We start from the raw sequence: 18840 nt of genomic DNA, 5'->3' as shown, positions 1-18840 counted from the left end.
ACAGTATGACCACATCAAGAGCCTACCAGCTAAATCGATTGCTCCTGCCATGCATATAACCTGACTGCTCCTACCCTTTCTGGCACCCTCCCCACACACAGGGTGACTAGAGTGCCATTGCTCTTTCACAAACACAAACAAACGCAGAGCCTACACTGTTTACAGAGGGAGGGTACACAGTACCTCCCTTCATGCCTGCAGAGCTTTCCCTCCAGTAATCCCAGACCCCCTCCCGCCTCCTTTTAATAATGCAGAGCTGCGACCCCTGTAATTCCCCCTCCCTCCTCCCAGTATGCAGTAAGACCCCTAAATATCACCCCCTCCCTGCTCACTTTAAGAATACAGAGTGAGACCCCTGTAATCCCCCCTCCCTCCTCCCTTCCAGTATGCAGAGTGAGACCCCTGTAATCCCCCTCCGCCTTTCCAGTATGCAGCGTGAGACCCCTGCGTATCCCTCCCTCCCTCTCAGTATGCAGAGTGAGATCCCTCTCATCCCCCTTCCCTCCTCCCTTTAAGAATGCAGAGTGAGACCCCTGAAAACGGAACTTACCGTCTGTCGTTTAACCTTCTGTTTCTGATGATCCACTAGCTTTTCTAATCATAAACAGGACGGCAGTGACGGCCGCCCATTCAAAGTTAAATGTGGAAGTGTGCATGGAGAGGTGGCGGGATGCATAATCTGCACAGGTAAGTGCCGTTTAACATATTCTAATTGGGGTGCCGCCACCGGCAGCGGGAGGGGCTGCACCGAGATCCCCCCACCACAGATAATTTGCGATGGGCCCTTCTCAAAGTCATGGGTCGAGGCAGGCCTCTCCCCGCAGAATCTTACTGGCCCCCGCACTACGACCCGCGGTATTAAGGGCCCGGTAAAATTCAGCTCATTGACTTTGAAAGAGTCAACTCCCTCCGAGTATGAATGGGCATCCTGGGGCATGTAGAACCTTGACTGTCATTAGAAAGTTCCAGAAAGCCTCCTTCGAAACAAAGGAGATTGAGAGAACCCTGTGACCACTTGGTCATCTTTGAAGAGATTGGGAGTTGTTGCACAGACATAAGACAAGCTGTAACTGAGACTGCAGCAGCAGAGCAAGCTGTGTGCTCCCCTTTCTCTCTCTCTCTCTTTTTCTCTCTCCCCAGAAAATATCAAGTTTAAAAACTATCTGCTACTGGGGGACACTCCAAGCCTACAGACCGCTACAGCTAGGAACCAGGGGAAGAGAGTCAACGACAGATTCTGCCTTCAGGAAAACCCGAAGCAAAGCAAGCCAGCCAAAATACACTTTGACCAACCAAGAACTTCAAGAATACAGCTTCCGACAAGGATTACTGGATCATCCACTTCACAGATTGTATTTACGTTAGATTTATTCTGGACTTTAATCCAACCACCAAATCTATTTTTTCCCTTCTGTAATCTATTTGTGTGTGTGTGATTCTCATGTGCATGTGTGTGTGAATGTGTAACTGTATTTTTTAGTATTTGTAAATCAGGTTAGAGTGTTAAGTATTATAAACCTACGTCTTTCTTGTTTAAACTCAACTTCTTTCACGATCACAGTAAAGATAAAAGGTAAAACACTCAGAGGTGGTAAGCACAACTGCTGTTTAAAAGAAATGAACCCTGTTGCAGTCAAATAAGGGGAAAGGACAAGAGGGGAGCCCGAGACCCCCTCCTCATCTGGCCATAACACAATAAAAAAACATTCAAAGTACCGAAGGTGGCACTTACAAATTTTTACCAGCTGTCAATACTAGTGGCCTCCTCCAAGTTGACCTTGGAGCTACTTAGTTTCCATCACCATCACTTATGCTTAAGGTGTCATTAGTTCTTTCATTTACGAAACGTTCCGATAAATATCTGTGATTTCAAGCTTTAAAGTTTGATTTGAAAGTTAAGTTGGTATGTTTTGCTATTGTATTGGTATGATGTAATGAACTATTCTTCGGGATACCACCATTTAGCAATGTATCGATCTACTGCATAACACGTATTGACTATTTACTAAAAGAAATACTTACTTATACATTCAACACTTCCATTGCGACATACACTGTAAAACAAAAAGAGCAAAGAACTTCAGATCACTGTCTCAAACCCCTGGCTCATACTGCTCCCAGTGCAAGCACAGTCACACCAAAAAACCTGGGGAATTTTAATGCACTCCCCCTACAAACATCATGGAATCAAAATGTTCAGTGGCTTCGTAAAGTAGATATGCAATCATACACTGCATTTGTACAATAAATGTGTCTTGAGAAGACAACAAAAAGGTAAAAAAAAGAACAATTTTGCTCTAATTCTTATGAAAAAAAGCAAAATGAATTACATTCATTAGATTTACCTTTTTAATTGAATTATGTAAAGTTCTTGGCACCAGAAATTGTAGCCCATTGGGATATTCATCAATGTTAATGATATTTTTCTCTGTATTGTTGACAATGATGATGGAGTCAAATGCAAAATGCTTTACTGAGTCACCTGATATTCCCTCTTGCTCCAGGTCGCTAGGCACAACATGCACTGCACCTGACCTGACCTGAACCATCTGGAATTTTGGGTTCACATTATTATCACAGTGATGACACACTCCTGGCAGGGCTCTATATCCAGAAACTGGGGCAGAAAGCCAGCTACTGCTTTCGAGCTCAGGAGACCTACAGCAGCGGTATTGACCACTATCTCAGGGCCTTCTGGCTTCTGTCAAGGACAGCAGCTAAAAGGTCTCCATCCTGAGGATTCAGTGGGTCCTGTGGGCAAAGAAGAACACATGTTTTTAGGCCACTTTGAGCTTGTCCTCTCAGACCCTCCAATGTGATGGGAGCAGATACAGGGGCTTTTTCTGCTGCACCTCCATATGGACATCCTATCAACGTTCCTAGACTGAAAAGAGGCAGGAATGCCATTCGGTCCTTCGTCCCTCATGTCCATGCCAAAACAAGTCCTGCATGATTTTAGGTGAAGACTTTTCACATCCCCTCAGATACTCTGGAAATCTCAAGGCAATAAAAAGTAGGTTCGGAACTGGTGTCGCAGGTCTCTGCCTCTTTTCCCTCTCTTTCCCCTAGCAGGGAATTCAGCAGTTTTTGGTGCACAAAGGGGAGAAATAACTGTCACAAAAATTAATGCACCAGAACTTCGTGGGCAGGACAGACCATCAACCGAAGCAATGCTCACCCTCCCAGATGCTAACTGGGAGGCAGAGGAAAAACAGTGTGGCTAATCTGAATAACAAAAAAGCTCTGGGAATATCCTCCATCTCTCTATGTAGACTGTTACATATATCTATCACTGTTTGAAGAAGTTACTTCTTAACTGTACAACTTAATTTTTCATTGTTTTTGTCCTGTTTTCAAGTTTGGTCTCTCCCTCATCCCCTGAAGCAGTTGAATTTTGTTGGGGTACTGTTCAATAGAATCAGGTACCTTATCCAATTGGCCATTCTCCCACCATCCAACTGTGAGCCTTGACAGCGGGCAAGCTATTTGGTCACAATAAGCATCTCAGCCATGCTAATTCTATTCTCATCCTATGCTCATCCACACAACATGATTCATGAAGCAGATATCAAAGGTCTCCTTAAAATTTATTCCTTCAATAACACCTTTGATTACTTCCCTGACTCTTACCCCAACTCTTGCTCAGAATCTATTTCCATTCTCAATACCTTCCATATAATTTCAAGTTGCTGCTGTGATGATGTGGGGTGTGGTAGTGGGAATTGTAATTTAATTCTCGAAAATCCAAAGTAACCCTCCATTTACCCATATTTAATTACAATTCCAACTTTCACATTCTACATCAGGAGCAGAGATTGGTGAAATACGAAAATGCATTGTTATAGATACTTTACCATTCTTCACAGTCATTCCATGTCCTTTCACCCGGTTGTAATATCTTTCCATGATAATAACATGTGCAATCCGGTAACTTAACGCACGTCATTATATTTTCATCCAAATAAGGAGCACTCACTGGACACTTTGCATAGCAGCCTGTATTAAATAACAAAAGCAACATATGATGCTAAGAATTTCTGAATTACATAGTCACTGTTGAACCTACCTATGCTTACAGTCACATTACATCAGCGTTTACAGTAAGTCATGCGATTTCAAACTTTGTCCTTCATTTATACTTCCATAGATAATTAGTTATTCAAAGTGGAAATCAGAAACTCAAAATTGTCAGCTCTATTAAATGCTGAGCAAATTATTTTGTTTCATAGAAATTGTCAGAAATATCCTTTTACATTTTTATCAAGCTGTAGAATATACATAACAATAGTAATTACATAATGATTTTATGCGAAGGAAATATTAATTGTGAACTAAATATAAAATATTTGAACAGAAAAACAGGAATACTATCTTAGATATAAATGGATAATAATGTAGTTTAAACCTTCAAGTATTGCAGAGAACTTCTTTCCAATGTAATGAGCACTGCACGTTTTTGTTGTTAATGTTCCACATGGGTGATAATGCCAGCTGCATTCATCAGGGTTGTTATAATAGTCACAATACACAGCTGCAAAATAGGAGTTAATATGTAGTCACATTCATTCTGTTTAGTTAACTAAAGTAAATTAGTGTTGTTGAAAACAGAGACATTTTGTCGAAGCTTTTTGTCTTGTACTCATCTGGACAATTCACAAAAATACCAGCGTAAGGGAAGCAACACATTTATACTGTCTGAGAAGAGAGTGCTGATTGGTTGGCAAGTGAACTCTGATTGGTAGAGACATTGCCCTGAGGAATGAACCAGTGAATGGCTGTCACTTATTTTGCTTAGCTGAAACAGGCACAATGTGTGTACATGTTCTTTCTGTCTGCAAAGAACAGGACACTGTGTATTAATATATGTAGATTCCAGTACCCGCAAATGCACCACACTGCGAGCCCGATTGACAATCTTAAATTGGTTGTCAGCGTAGTTCTTAGCACACTGTGGATTATTTACCAACTGTTGTCCAATTGCAGAATCACATTGAATGTTGGACACTATGTTTTGAGTTTTGCAAGCACGGGCTGCTTGGGTACGGCCTGTACCTTGCCCGTTGCGAACAGTGGAAGGGACGTGTTGTTTGATATGATCTGTCAGTCTTTGGGACATACGGCCTGTATATCTAGCATCACACTGGCATTGAAATTCAGAAATCACATTACTCATTTGTGTGATAGGCAGAACGTTGGTTTGACTTGACATTGGCATCCCCATTAGTGGTGAACACCACACGTGTTGCAACTGCATAGTAGCATGAAACAGCCAGCTTCACCTGTTGCTCAAATTTTTGGGATACATTACTCTTCCAGGGTAACCTGAGGTAGACTGAGCACTTTTCAGGGATGAAAATCTGTTTCCTGACCAAACCAGCCTCTAAACCACTCATTTCTGGCATTAATGAGGCCAGAGGTTAGGCGGGCAACCAACCCAAACCAAGGAAGCATGTTGGAGCTTTAAATATTATAATGAGGCTGCCAGCCTCACTATCATGCAGGATTTAAACTTTAACAGCTTTTGTTAAAGTTTTTGAGGCTTCTGGCCTCACCCACCCCCACTCCAGGCCCTAATCCCCCCACCACCATCAGGCCCCGATTCCACCACCACCATCTCATCCTGAGGCCTCTGATCAGCCCACCATGAGGCCTCCAACCTTTTGCCCCTCAGGACCCAATCTCCCCCCAGGATCATCAATGCTTGGGAGATATCCCTTGACATTGTTTACCAATCCAGCAATGTCTCCTCTCTCCCAACTGCCTAGCTTTTAACCAATTTTCAATCCATATCACATGGCTTTCTCCAGTTCTATATGCCTCAATTTGAGCCAGAGGTCTCTTGTCCAAACCAAAAGTATATTATGTCTCTTCCTTTGCTGTCAGTTTTAATTTTATTGTCTTTGCTACATCCTTTGATACCACATCTGAGCCAATACATGCATATTATATATATATATATATATATATATATATATATATATGTATATATATAGATAGATAGATAGATAGATAGATAAAATAATCATGATAATGCTCCTCAGTTATTATTAATGTAAATCCTTACGGCACATGTCTGGGGTTCTCCAGTGAATACAAACACCAGCTTTATTGCAAGCTTCTGCATACACTGCTACAGCGGTACAGAAACCCAGATATTTCCCTTCCAAGTCACAGGCACAAGCTTCTTCAACACAGGCATCGTAGAATGGAGTAGGATCAACCTGTTAAGAATGTTAGATCACAGTGTCAAAAGTAACAAGTGTATCTTACAAGAGGATTCACTGCAATTAAAAGTAATACATTTGATTACAAACATACCTTTTTATGGCATTTTTGAAACACAGCATCCTTGAGTATGCTACACTTTCTTTGAGACCATGTTAAACAGTATGGGTTTCTATCACAGGGGAATGTTTGATTCAATGCATCAGAACATGAAGGTGATGATTTCCAGCTGTTTCCAAATTCCAAAGTGTTTGTCACTAAAGAGTTTCCTTTTGTTGTTAGATCATCTGCAACATCACCATTGAAATTTCCACACAGACCGCAAATTTTGCTCTGAAATAAATGTGTGTATATATATATATGTAAATATTATAATATATATATATATTTTATAAATCTTAATCATTATAATATTGGCATTTTTAAAGTATTCAAGGGGGGCAACTTTAAAGTAGTGCCCAAGGTGGTTATGATGTCAGCAGAGCAAGTGCTCCCTATACCCTCTGGTGCTAGCATGCGGCCTGAACCATTTTGAGGCCTAGGCCTTGTGCCACCAAGTTCTGAGCACCAAACTCACATCCCTGCTGCAGTTTGCCAGTTCTCGGGGGAGTGAGTGGAGGCAGCAGGAAAATTGGCCAGCTCCGACACTGAGTTGGCTGGCCGGATGGGTCTCAGAAGGGAAATGATCCCAGGGTGGCCCTCAAAGGTATTGACAGAGCTATCCTCATCACTCAATGTCAGCTACTGGTGTGCGATGTTCTGTGCCAGAAAGGCAAAAGCAGAACATTTGCCCTTACATTATTTCATCCAGCTAGCCACAAAGTTGATATTTTATGCTTAAGAATGATGAACAATTGTTTGTATGTTTGGAGTGAAACATGATGGTTGGCAACTAGATGTGGTCTTCAAGAATGAATTTCTAGATGAACTAAAGCTTCAGCTAGGAAATTCACATTCACAGAACAACCAAGTATATAATTTTTCAACTGTTATCCCTTAACTGTACAAAAACACTGTAACTCTTGTGTGTTGCAAAAACGAACTGCCTTGACTCACTCTCACTGCAGGATAGCTTTAATTTAATGTGTTTGGTGATGGAAGTTACAATTCTACATCACATTCCAAAGTTTGTTCCTCAGTCCTGCTGAGCTCAACGTTCTGTAATCTTTTTCATTATAATGTTCTACAGTATTATTGTACATAATATGGTATGAAGAATATTTGTTTCTGCAAACAAGCAAGTCCTTAATGCTTTAATGGTTGCTATTTGCTAATATATTTTCTACATTAATAACTAAGTATAAATGAAGGGATATCAAGTTTTAAACCATGTACGTACCTTCCAGATTGGATCCAGTGTGATTGAAACCCTTGTGCGTTTGTCCCAAATTACAGTGATCCCTTTGGAAAATGTAATGATTAAATAGAGCCCAACTGTGTGAATTGAATACGAATCATTTGTGCACTGGATTTGACCATAAGCCTTCTCAGCTCTAATCACTCTTCCATCATTTAGATTGAATTCTTTACCCTAAAGAAATTCCAATGATTTGGAATGTGTATAAGATAAGGTATGATCACAATATACATATTAGAAATAAAGGCAAATATTCTAATACAATGGTAGCTAGAACATTTTAGTGATTACAGATTGATGAACTAGAAACACATACCTCAATTAAAATTCTGATATTTCTTGAACACGTCACTCCATTTTCACAACATGGGACACTCTCTATTATTATTTGGAGTGTGCTATTTCCTTGATTACATCGATCCTAAAGTGAATTACAAATGGAATTTGCATGCTGGTGCACTAACATTGTTTAATAATTAAGTTAATTTAGCAATTTACAGGTTTATAACATATCAATATAATGAATAGTACATCATCTATAATACTTGTATATTCACGATAAATAAAGATTCCAGCTAAGTAAATAATATCACCTATTTGTACACAATCTAGCTTGTCTTCCCTTCAATGTTACACTATTACTGTAACTTACTTCTATTTGTGCAGAAGTGCAGCTAAATGACTCAAAGAAAACCTGAATTTGGTCAAATTTGATATGGTTTCAATGCTCTGAAATTTTAAAAATGGCAACATGCATAAAGGGGGACAAAAAAGATTCCTTTTACGTCCAAACTTTCAAGGAGGGACTCTCCTCTGGAATCTCTTCCAATGACATCTATACATGGCTAGAGAATATGATCAATTTTTTTTACCACAAAAGATGGATTCAGTAAATATTTAATATTTATTGCTAATTGTTAGCAATGATAACTGCCCAGATATTGCAGTTGTAATGATGACAAATCTTTCAGTGTTCACCGTTATGACAACTGTCTAACTGATTGCAACTTCCAGCATTAGCACATGTGGAGTTAAACACGGAAATCCTGAAGCTGCTGTCAATGATTCCTTGCTTATTCATAGGGTATGCTATTGAAGTCACCACAGACGCAATTTTTGGAAATTTTGAAATGATGCAAACATGCCCTTTTATGCTGTAATATCAATGTAAATAACCCCCACAAAGCTTATGCCTTGTTGAATGAGTTTAACTGGGTTTTTAATGGTGTACTAAGCTCATAATTACTGCTAAACAACCTCTCCAGCCCTGAAAAATGAATTTTATTTTTGTGGAATGTCACATTTCTACATTAGGATAAAAGATCCCGTAGGTTTTTAATATAATTAAAATTATTATTTTTAACTTTGCTTTTGATATTTTAGCTTCTACCTTATTTCCAATCTTTATTTTTTGTTCTGTAAAATGTATCAAAAATTAAATGATACCCAGTGCATTTTATGTCCAGGTTTGTTGTCTGTGAGAATTCTTCAATGTGATTGGCTGCATAACCGGTTTGACACCTGGAGATCTCCTAGACTTGGCGCCAGAATCAAACTAAGGTCAGGATAGGTGAAATTTATGCCACAGAGATTGCTAGATCATGTGGGCAGCTTTCTTTGAGCTTAGCAGAAAGCTTCATCTCTTGACTACTGATCATACAATCCAGGCCTAGAATTCAGAATTCCTTCAAACCAAGATGTGACTTTTTGCGAAAGGCGATACATTCTCCTAAATAAAAATAACCAATTATAGTTATAGAGAGTTACCTGTATTAATGACCTTCCTTCAATCATAAGGTGAGAAGTGGGGATGTTTGCTGATGATTGCACAGTGTTCAGTTCCATTTGCAACTTCTCAGATAATGAAGCAGTCCATGTCTGCATGCAACAAGACCTGGACAACATTCAGGCTTGTGCTGATAACTGGCAAGTAACATTCATGCCACACAAGTGCCAGGCAATGACTATCTCCAACAATAGAGAACATAACCATCTCCCATTGCCATTCAATGGCATTACTATCGCTGAATCCCCCACCATCAACTTCCTGGGTGGGGGGGGTGGGGGGGGGGGTCACCATTAACCAGAAATTTAGCTGGAGTAGCCATATAAATACTGTGACTATAATAAAAGGTTAGAGGCTGGGAATTCTGCGATGAGTATCTCACCTCCTGACTCCCCAAAGCCTGTCCACCATCTACAAGGCACAAGTCAGGAGTGTGATGGAATAATCTCCACTTGCCTGGATGAACACATCTCCAATAACACTCAAGAAGCTTGACACCATCCAGGACAAAGGCCTCTTGATTGACACCCCATCCACCATCTTAAACATTCACTCCCTCCACCACTGCTGCACAGTGGCAGCAGTGTGCGCCATCTACAAGATACACTGCAGTAACTCGCCAAGGCTCCTTTGACAGCACCTTCCAAACTTGCGACCTTTACCACCTAGTAAACAAGGGCAGTAGTTGCATGGCAACACTATTACCTGCAAGATCCAATCCAAGCCACAAACCATCCTGACTTGGAACTATATTGCTGCTCCTTCACTGTCACTGGGTCAAAATCCTGGAACTCCCTACCCAACAGCCCTATGGGAGTGCCTTCACCAGATGGACAGCAACGGTTCAAGAAGGTGGCTCACCACCACCTTCTCAAGGGCAATTAGGGATGAGCAATAAATGCTGGCCTTGTTACCATTGCCCACAATCCATGAATAAGTAATAAAAAACCATATCCATCAAATTCTTGACATATTTAAAGTAAACTGGTTAATGACTATACCAAAATTGCACATAAATGGATTTATACAAATGTTCTAACCACTGTGCTGTCAGAGGAAATTAAACCCTTTGAGGTTTTATGTTCTTAAACAAATAAGGAACTCCCCAGATGTCCAGTGTGTAAGTGCACGCAGTGAGTGTGATGGTAAGCCATACAGAGCAAATTGTTTCCAGTTCATTTGCCTGATCTAAATGGATTTAGAAAATCTTGAGGCAGTGCATCCTATAAATAACTTTTGTGTCCTTGGACTAGTGAGGAACAAGGGGGTGTAGTAGGGTTGGGAGAGCAGTCAGAACTAATTATTCAGTCACCTCTGCATTTGTAGATGTCAACTGAGCAAAGGGGCAGATTCTGTTCAACATACAGAAAGGCTAGTATCAGCTGTGGCTCAGTGGATACCACTTACACTTCTGTGTCAGAAGGGTGTAGGTTCCAGTCTCACTCCAAAAGATTAAGCTTATGATGACACTCCAGTGCAGAAATGAGAGAATACTGCACTATTGAAGTTGCAATCTTTCAGAAAAACATTAAGCCAAGACTGTGCCTAGCCTCGAAGGTAGATACAAAACATCATATGGCCCTATTTTTGAAGAAGAGCGGGGGAATCATCCCCAGTGTCCCAGCCAATATTTATCCCACAATCAACATGACTAAAAAAAACAGATTATCTGATCATTGTGGCATTGCTGTTTGTAGGAGTTTACTGTTTACAAATTGACTGCTGCATTTCCTACATCACAATGGTGATTACACTTCAAAAGTACTTCATTGGCTTTAAAGCACTTTGGGATGTTCCGAGGTTGTGAAAGGCACTTTATGCATGTAAGTTCAATCTTTTATTTGATTACCTGTACTGACAGAAAAAAATGCTTCCTTGGGAAGATGTTGCATAGCAGTTGTGTGGGTGATGGGGAGGGGGCAGTGCATGTCCACTGTTCTGTCATAAAGCTTTGGAACCTTTTCCTGCTGCATGTTAACTTCAAAAGCATTTTCAAATAAAAAATAGGCAAGCTAATTGGACTGCAATATGACAGCAGATGATGTACCTTGCCTGTTACCAGCATGAATGGCAAAATCATGAGTTACCGTCCATGGAAAATCTACCCAATCAAATCATCTCCATAAAACATGAGATCCGTCACTTACAGTGCAATATTATTTACAAACTTGGGCTCTAACTTGTTCTCCATACATTATTATTTGTTTTGGTGCAGTTCATTTTAATGTACATTCATATATAAAATTCAGAATTCCATATCACAGTTCAGCAGAAATACAACTACTCTTTCTCTGCCTGTTTTTTGGCCATCCAAAGACAATGACCAGAATTTTATAGCCTCCCCAATGAGCGGGCTAGTGGCGGGGGAGGGGCTGAAAAATTGAGTGGGAGGAGAGGGGTTGCGTTCCCAATGCCTTCCCGCCCCCGCTGCAATTATATGCGGGGTGGTGCCGGTGAGAAATGGTCTGTCCACCCTAGGTCAATCAATGCCCTTACGTGGCCAATTAACTGCCACTTAGAGCCTCCTCCCACCGCCGCTGGTATTTTACCCATGGTGGGTGGGCGGTAAAGGCCCCAAGAACACTGCCAAGTAAAACCTGGCAACCTTCTTGCAGGTTGTGGGGAGGCCTCCTGATTGGGCACCCTGAAGTCCCAACCATCCCCAAAGCCCAACACTCCCTCCCCCCCGCAACTGACCCCCCATGCCACACCGGGGCCCAGATGATAGTCCCCAGCAAGGCCCCAGAAACCTACTGTGGTTCTGGGGCTGTCCTTCCTCTTGCTTCTGGTGGCTGGGTGTAGTCCCAGCAGTGGCCAGCAGCTGCCAGTGACAGTGCTGGGACTAAGAGCTGCCAGCCCGCTGATTGACCAGCAGCTCCATTAGGCGGAACTTCCTGCTTGGGTCCCACCCAAGACCAATTAAAGGCCTGGGGAGCGAAAAAGAATCCCAGCTTGGCTCTCCAGGCCCGGCAGATGCGGGCTTGCCACTAACTTTTCGGCCAGTGGGCGGGACCTCCAGCCCAACTTTAAATTCCGGCCAATACTTTATGATGCTACCTGTTTCCATTCAAACATACCTCAACCAAAATATATTCACAGTTGCCAGTATAGCGGTATCTTTTTCCGTCAAAGGTTACATAGTGGCCATCTCCATAAACTAGGCAGTCCTTTGGACATAGATTCTTAGTGCACTCCCAGGATCCGCTCTTGCATGTGCTGCAATATAAATAACATCGAGTGTACTGTGCACAGTTCTGATCTCCAAACTACAAAAAGAATATAGAGGCACTGGCGAAGCTGCAAAAAATATTTACAAGGATGATACCGGAAATGAGAGATTATACTACGAAGAAAGACTGACGAGACTGGGGCTCTTTTCTCAAGAAAAAAAGAAGATTGAGGGGTGGTCAAATAGATGTCTTCACAATTATGAAGGAGTTTGATGGGGTTGACTAAGTGAAGATGTTTCCATTTGTGGGGATTCCAATTCTAGGGGCCATAAATATAAGATAGTCACTAATAAATCCAATTGGGAATTCAGGAGAAACTTCTTTACCCAGAGTGTGCTTCGACTGTTGAGCTTACTACCGCATGGAGTAGTTGACAGAAATAGCACAGATGCTTTTAAGGGGAAGCTAGATAAGTACATGAGGGAGAAAGGAATACAAGGATATGCTGCTAGGGTGAGATGAAGTAGGAAGGGAGGAGCATAAAGACCGGCATAGCCCAGTTGGGCTCAATGGCCCGTTTCTGTGCTATAAATCTAGGTAACAACATTATATAGTATTATGCTGAAATAAACACATTATTTCATTTGTTCAGAAATGTTAGTTAATTTTTCCAATTGTTTAATCTCACCATTTATTGCAGTCCCTTTGGATTGTAGTTCCAGCAGCGTGACTTTCTCCTCCAAATAAACAAGGGCACTGTTCAGGAGTGATGCATCTTCCACTGTCATCTTCCACAAGATTTCCAGGGCAGATGCAGCCAGGGACACAACGACTACTTGACTTTTATCAAAGAACGATAACAATTTCCTTTCAACTTGGTGTTAAGTGCAGTAAGAAGCAAATTGTACTGATTTACATGAATTCAAATCCATTGGTTTTACACAGCTATCCTTATTCCAAGATGAAATATTATATGATTAGTACACAAACAGTATTCAGCATAATCTATATATTACTCACATTCCATTGAGTGTGAGTGAGATGGATAGTAAGTGACATTGCATTGGAATACATGGAACAGTAAAAGAATTGCTGAAAATAGAAACATGTTGTCAAAGCTTTTCACCTTGCACTCATCAAGACAATACACAAGGATATCCAATGTCAGGGAAAACATCAACTTATACTGCATGAGAATAGAGTGCTGATTGGTTGGCAAGTGAACTCTGATTGGTGGAAGCATTGCCAAGGAGAATTACGCTGACAACCAAATTAAGATTGTCAGTAGGGCTTGCAGTGTGGCGCATTTGCACGTATTGGAAGCTACATATATTAATACACAGGGCCCTGTTCTTTGCAGTCAGAATGAACATGTACACACATTTTGCCTGTTTCAGCTGAACAAAATAAGTGACAGCCAGTCGTTGGTTCATTCCTCAGGGCAATGCCTTGACCAATCAGAATCAAGCTGCCTGGTTTAAATTTCAAACAAGGCTTGACAATTAACTGTCAGTCACTGTAAACTGGTGCATTCTCCTTGGCAATGCGTCAATCAATCAGAGTTCACTTGCCAATCAATCAGCACTCTCTTCTCATGCAGGATAAGTTGTTGTTTTCCCTTACATTGGTTATTCTTGCGTATTGTCCTGATGTGTGCAAGACGAAAAGCTTCAACAACGTGTCTCTATTTTCAGCAATTCTCAAGTTCTGTACTACCCAATGACTATTTTTAGAATTAGAACATTACAGCGCAGTACAGGCCCTTCGGCCCTCGATGTTGCGCCGACCTGTGAAACCATCTGACCTACACTATTCCATTTTCATCCATATGTCTATCCAATGACCACTTAAATGCCCTTAAAGTTGGCGAGTCAATTTGGAACAGTAAAACATAATAGTTATAGTTAAAATTGTTCTATATAATATCAATACACAATTTAGAGTAATTGCACATTGAAAATTGCAAAGACAACATTGAAAATGTTGAATGCATAAATGTTACTTACACAAAACATTTTATATTCTCTGCATGTCTTTGCACAAAATTTGTCCACATTCCTACAGTCAAAATATACTTTTCCATTTCGACATCCTAGGAAAGAAAAATTCCATATGTTTGCTCAGTAATGAAGTTTTTTTTCAAACTTTAATGTCTATTCATACCGATGGCAGTGGAAGAAATAAAAACAATAACTTACCTGGACTGGTGGTGGTAGAAGCTTCCGAGCAGTAAGGCTTCCCATCTTTACAAGTACTGAATAAAAAAAACAGAGTTTTATTTCACACATATTTAATTATTTACTCAATATATGTAGGATATGATAAAGATACTTACCAGGTTCTACCATTTAGAGTAATGCTTTGACCTTTTTTGATAACCCGTTCACCAATATAACACGAGCAGTCTGATTTATCAATACAAACTCCAGTGTTGTCCATGTACTTTCCCTCAGGGCAGCCACAGCCATAAACTGGAACATCCTTAACTCCACAGGTGTAATCGTACTCGGACAGTGATCGACAGGTACGGTTACAGGTCCTCATGCCATTCTCAAAGACCTGCATGTTAGCACATGGTTTATCTAGATAGAAAAATAACATAGATTTTCATTGAAACATACAATGCGATTGAACCCCAATAAATATATATCTGATTAATATGGCTTTGATGGGCAAGGGAACAGATTGGCATTTATTACAAGGGGGATGAAGTATAAAAGTAGGGAAGTCTTGCTAGAACTGTACAGGGCATTGGTGAAACCGCACCTAGAGTCCTGCGTACAGTTTTGGTCTCCTCACTTTAGGAGGGATATACTTGCATTGGAAGCAGTTCAGAGGAGGTTCACTAGGCTGGTTTCTGGGCTGAAGGGGCTGTCTTATGAGGAAAGGTTGAGCAGGTTGGGTCTTTACTCATTGGAGTTTAGAAGAATGAAAGGTGATCTTATTGAAACATATAAAATTCTGAGGGGGCTTGACAGGGTAGATGCTGAGAGGATGTTTCCCCTCCTGGGGGAATCTAGAACTAGTGGGGCACAGTTTCAAAATAAGGGGTCTCCCTTTTAAGATGGAGATGAGGAAGAATTTATTCTCTCAGAGGGTCTTTAATCTTTAGAATTCTCTTCCTCAGAGAGCAGTGGAGGCTGGGTCACTGAATATATTCAAGGCAGATTTTTGATCTACAAGGGAGTCAAGAGTTATGGGGACAGGGAGGAAAGTGAAGTTAAGGCCAGAATCAGATCAGTCATGATTATATTGAATGGCAGAGCAGGTTCGAGGGGCCAAATGGCCTACTCCTACTCCTGTTTCTTATGTTCTTTTAGATGGACAATAGAGTTCAGCAACATAAACACACAAACTACACAATACCAAAATTAATCTCCATGGCACAAGCTTATGTATCTTTAAATTAGGTTCATGAAGAGTAGATTTTCAATGAGGGTGCCTTAGTTCCTGTTTGTTTATAACAAGAAAATAATATGTCAAATGCAGATGACCCCAGCTTTAATCATATCCTAATTTCAATCTTGGCTTGGTGTCTCCTTTAGAGGCATCCATGTTATCATTTTTAAAAAATGAATCTGGAATAAAAAGCTAGCATCTGTAATGGTGACCCTGAAGCTACTGGATTGTCAAAACACACATCTGGTTCACTAATGTCCTTTAGGGAAGGAAATCTGTTGCCCTTAGCCAGTCTGACCTATATGGGACTCTTGATCTACAGCAATATGATTGACTCTTAATTGCTCTCTGAAGTGGCCTAGCAAACCATTCACTTGTATTCAAGAAGGTGACTCACCACCACCTTCACAAGGGCAATCAGGGATGGACAATAAATGTTAGCCTTTCGTCGACATCCCACGTCCCACGAATGAATAGAGGAAGACTATTTTCATGTGTGTGCACATTGTGTGTGTTGTATGCATATTAATATTGTATATTTCTAGAAAGGGCAGCTACTTATGTTAAAGAAATAAGAGGTTATAACTATACCTACATTTTCTTTGATGCACAGGAGCTAACTACCTTTCAGCCCTTGAAGTAGTTATACTTATGCACTTGGGGAGGATTTGAATAATTCATAACATTTTACTTCAAAATCTGCGTCTGCAGATTTCTTCAAAGAAATTGAATCAATGAAATAGGACATGAGGTATTTCATGGTCATCTCTACAGAATTAGATTTCTCCAGGAGACTTCTTTCCATACAAATGTCCCATAAGAGAAATCTCCAAGTGTGACTTTATTCATGTGAGAATTTGTTTCAGATTTATGCTTATTCTTGTCGAGGATCTTAGCAGTCGAGTTGAAGAGACTGACCAAATCTATGATGCTTGATCTTGCAACTCCTGCTCTCCAGAAAGAGAGAAAGAACTTGTATTTATATAGCACCGTTTGTAACCTCTAGGCATCCCATTGTGCTTTACAACCATTTTGAAATATAGTCACGATTGTAATGTAGGAAACATGGCTGTCAATTTGCACACATGAAGGTTCCACAAGCAGCACTGAGATTAATGATCAGCTATTCTCTTTTAATGATGTTGGTTGAGGGATAAATATCGTCCAGTACACCAGGGAGAACTCTCCTGTTTTTCTCTGAATAGTGCCATGGTGGAGAATAAGCTGGCCATGAATTTGCTCAGTGCCAGCAGCAAAGATTCAGCATAAAGTGGCTGTAAGAACAGTGAAGGACAGAAAAAGAAAGTAGCAGCCCTCTGCCCTTAAGAGTGGAATATGTGCAGGGGGAGGCAGATGGCAATCCCTTCTGCCCCAGAAATGGCCTAATGTTTAAAAGGAAGTTAGGATGGTGGGATGTCACGAACTGGAATTTGAGCAGTTCCCATCTCCTGAGCTGCCAGTGATTTGTACAATCGACAGGTATCAGTGTCCAGCTCAATAGGAGGAGGAAGAGTACAAATAGGATCTACAGGGATGTTCAGGCCTGGCACTTGGCTTGGAACAACCCACAAGACTTGATGCAGCAGAAACTGTCTCTCTTAGAAAGGGGGCTGATTTCTGCAGCTTTGTTATTTGAGCTGACTTCTGCCCCGAGCTGCAGCTTGCACAACCCCCTCCTCCCTACTAGTAGATGTCCAAGTTGCACTCATTCTGACTGCACACTTATTTATTTAAATTTGGTGATCCTTTCTTAATCCTAGATCCTCCAACAGCATTGTGAGGGCAGGTAAGTGGCAGAGTGAGATTGAAAAATGTCAGCTCTGCTAACTGATTCTATTTTTCTAAAAGGTAAGCAACATTACAACATACAGCAAACATCTCTTCTCCAGTTTCTCACGATGATACCATGAGCAGCACACTCATGAACATAGGCTCCCAATCCTGCACACAGACAGTCATTGATGTTTTCACAGGCACAGGTAGCAGCTACACACATCTAAATAAATAACAAAATGAATGTTCAAGCAGTAATATTTCATAATGAGATAAAATGAAGTGTGATAATTAATATAATATTTCAAATTCAAGTCCACCATGCAGAATTGTTTAACACAAGTTTATGCAATCTACAAAACTGGAGCTAGGGATAAGAATATAAAAATAAATGAGGCCCTAATAAATTAATAAATAGTCTTTTTATTATAATTTTCCCTTCAATTGTTCAGAGATTATTCACATTTTGTTTCAATATGATTAAAATGTTGGCTGACTGTTTTTCAATTCCCTATTGTTCTTTTCCTGAATAAATCTCATGGTACAATTTATTCAAAAACCTCAGTGTTACAAATTCCATTTGAAAGAAAACAAGACTTGCATTTATATAGCACCTTTAAGGATGCCGCAAATTTAGGATTTTTGAAGAGAAATGTAGCAACCAATTTTTGCAGTTTTCACAAACAGAAATTAGATAAATTACTGATTTATCGGATTTGGTTATCCATTTGAACAGCAGGCAGGGCCTCAGTTTAATGGCTTAACTGAAAAACAGCACCTCCAACAATGCAGCACCCTTTCAGCACTGCACCAAAGTATTAGCCTAGAATACATGCTCAGGTCATGGACTGGGACTTGAACTCATAACGATTTTATTTAGAGCTGAGAGTGCGATCACTGAGTCAAGGCTAACATCACGGCAAGTTGCATTTTCATAGTGGCTTTAATATAGAAAAATGTTCAAAAACACTCCACGGAGCCTTAATGAAACAAAAATTGACACCAAAAGAAACAGATATGAGGATGGGGGCGACCAAAAGCTTGGTCAAAAAAATAGGTTTTAAGAAATGCTGTAAAGAAAGACTTGTGTTTATATAGCGCCTTTCATGATCAAAGGACAGCTCAAAATG

The 18840-nt window shown here is 40.5% G+C and overlaps 1 protein-coding gene across 1 annotated transcript in view; it reads right to left on the bottom strand.

Annotated features, from left to right (window-relative positions):
* Window positions 1-3850: 3850 nt before the first annotated feature.
* Window positions 3851-18840, bottom strand: part of LOC137384933 (mucin-19-like) — a 36420-nt gene continuing 21430 nt past the window's right edge. Inside the window, exons 19-29 of the mRNA XM_068059643.1 lie at window positions 17807-17933; window positions 14874-15120; window positions 14737-14792; window positions 14545-14630; window positions 12446-12634; window positions 7899-8003; window positions 7565-7756; window positions 6319-6558; window positions 6065-6221; window positions 4406-4531; window positions 3851-3996 (exon numbers count right to left, since the gene is read on the bottom strand). Of these exons, the coding sequence (XP_067915744.1) occupies window positions 3851-3996; window positions 4406-4531; window positions 6065-6221; window positions 6319-6558; window positions 7565-7756; window positions 7899-8003; window positions 12446-12634; window positions 14545-14630; window positions 14737-14792; window positions 14874-15120; window positions 17807-17933 (1671 nt within the window). The remainder of the gene's footprint in view (window positions 3997-4405; window positions 4532-6064; window positions 6222-6318; window positions 6559-7564; window positions 7757-7898; window positions 8004-12445; window positions 12635-14544; window positions 14631-14736; window positions 14793-14873; window positions 15121-17806; window positions 17934-18840) is intronic.

Source organism: Heterodontus francisci, chromosome 27, assembly GCF_036365525.1.
Source record: "Heterodontus francisci isolate sHetFra1 chromosome 27, sHetFra1.hap1, whole genome shotgun sequence".
Lineage (NCBI taxonomy): Eukaryota > Metazoa > Chordata > Chondrichthyes > Heterodontiformes > Heterodontidae > Heterodontus > Heterodontus francisci.
Note: the sequence above shows the minus strand (reverse complement) of the source record. Positions and strands in the feature narration are given on the sequence as shown.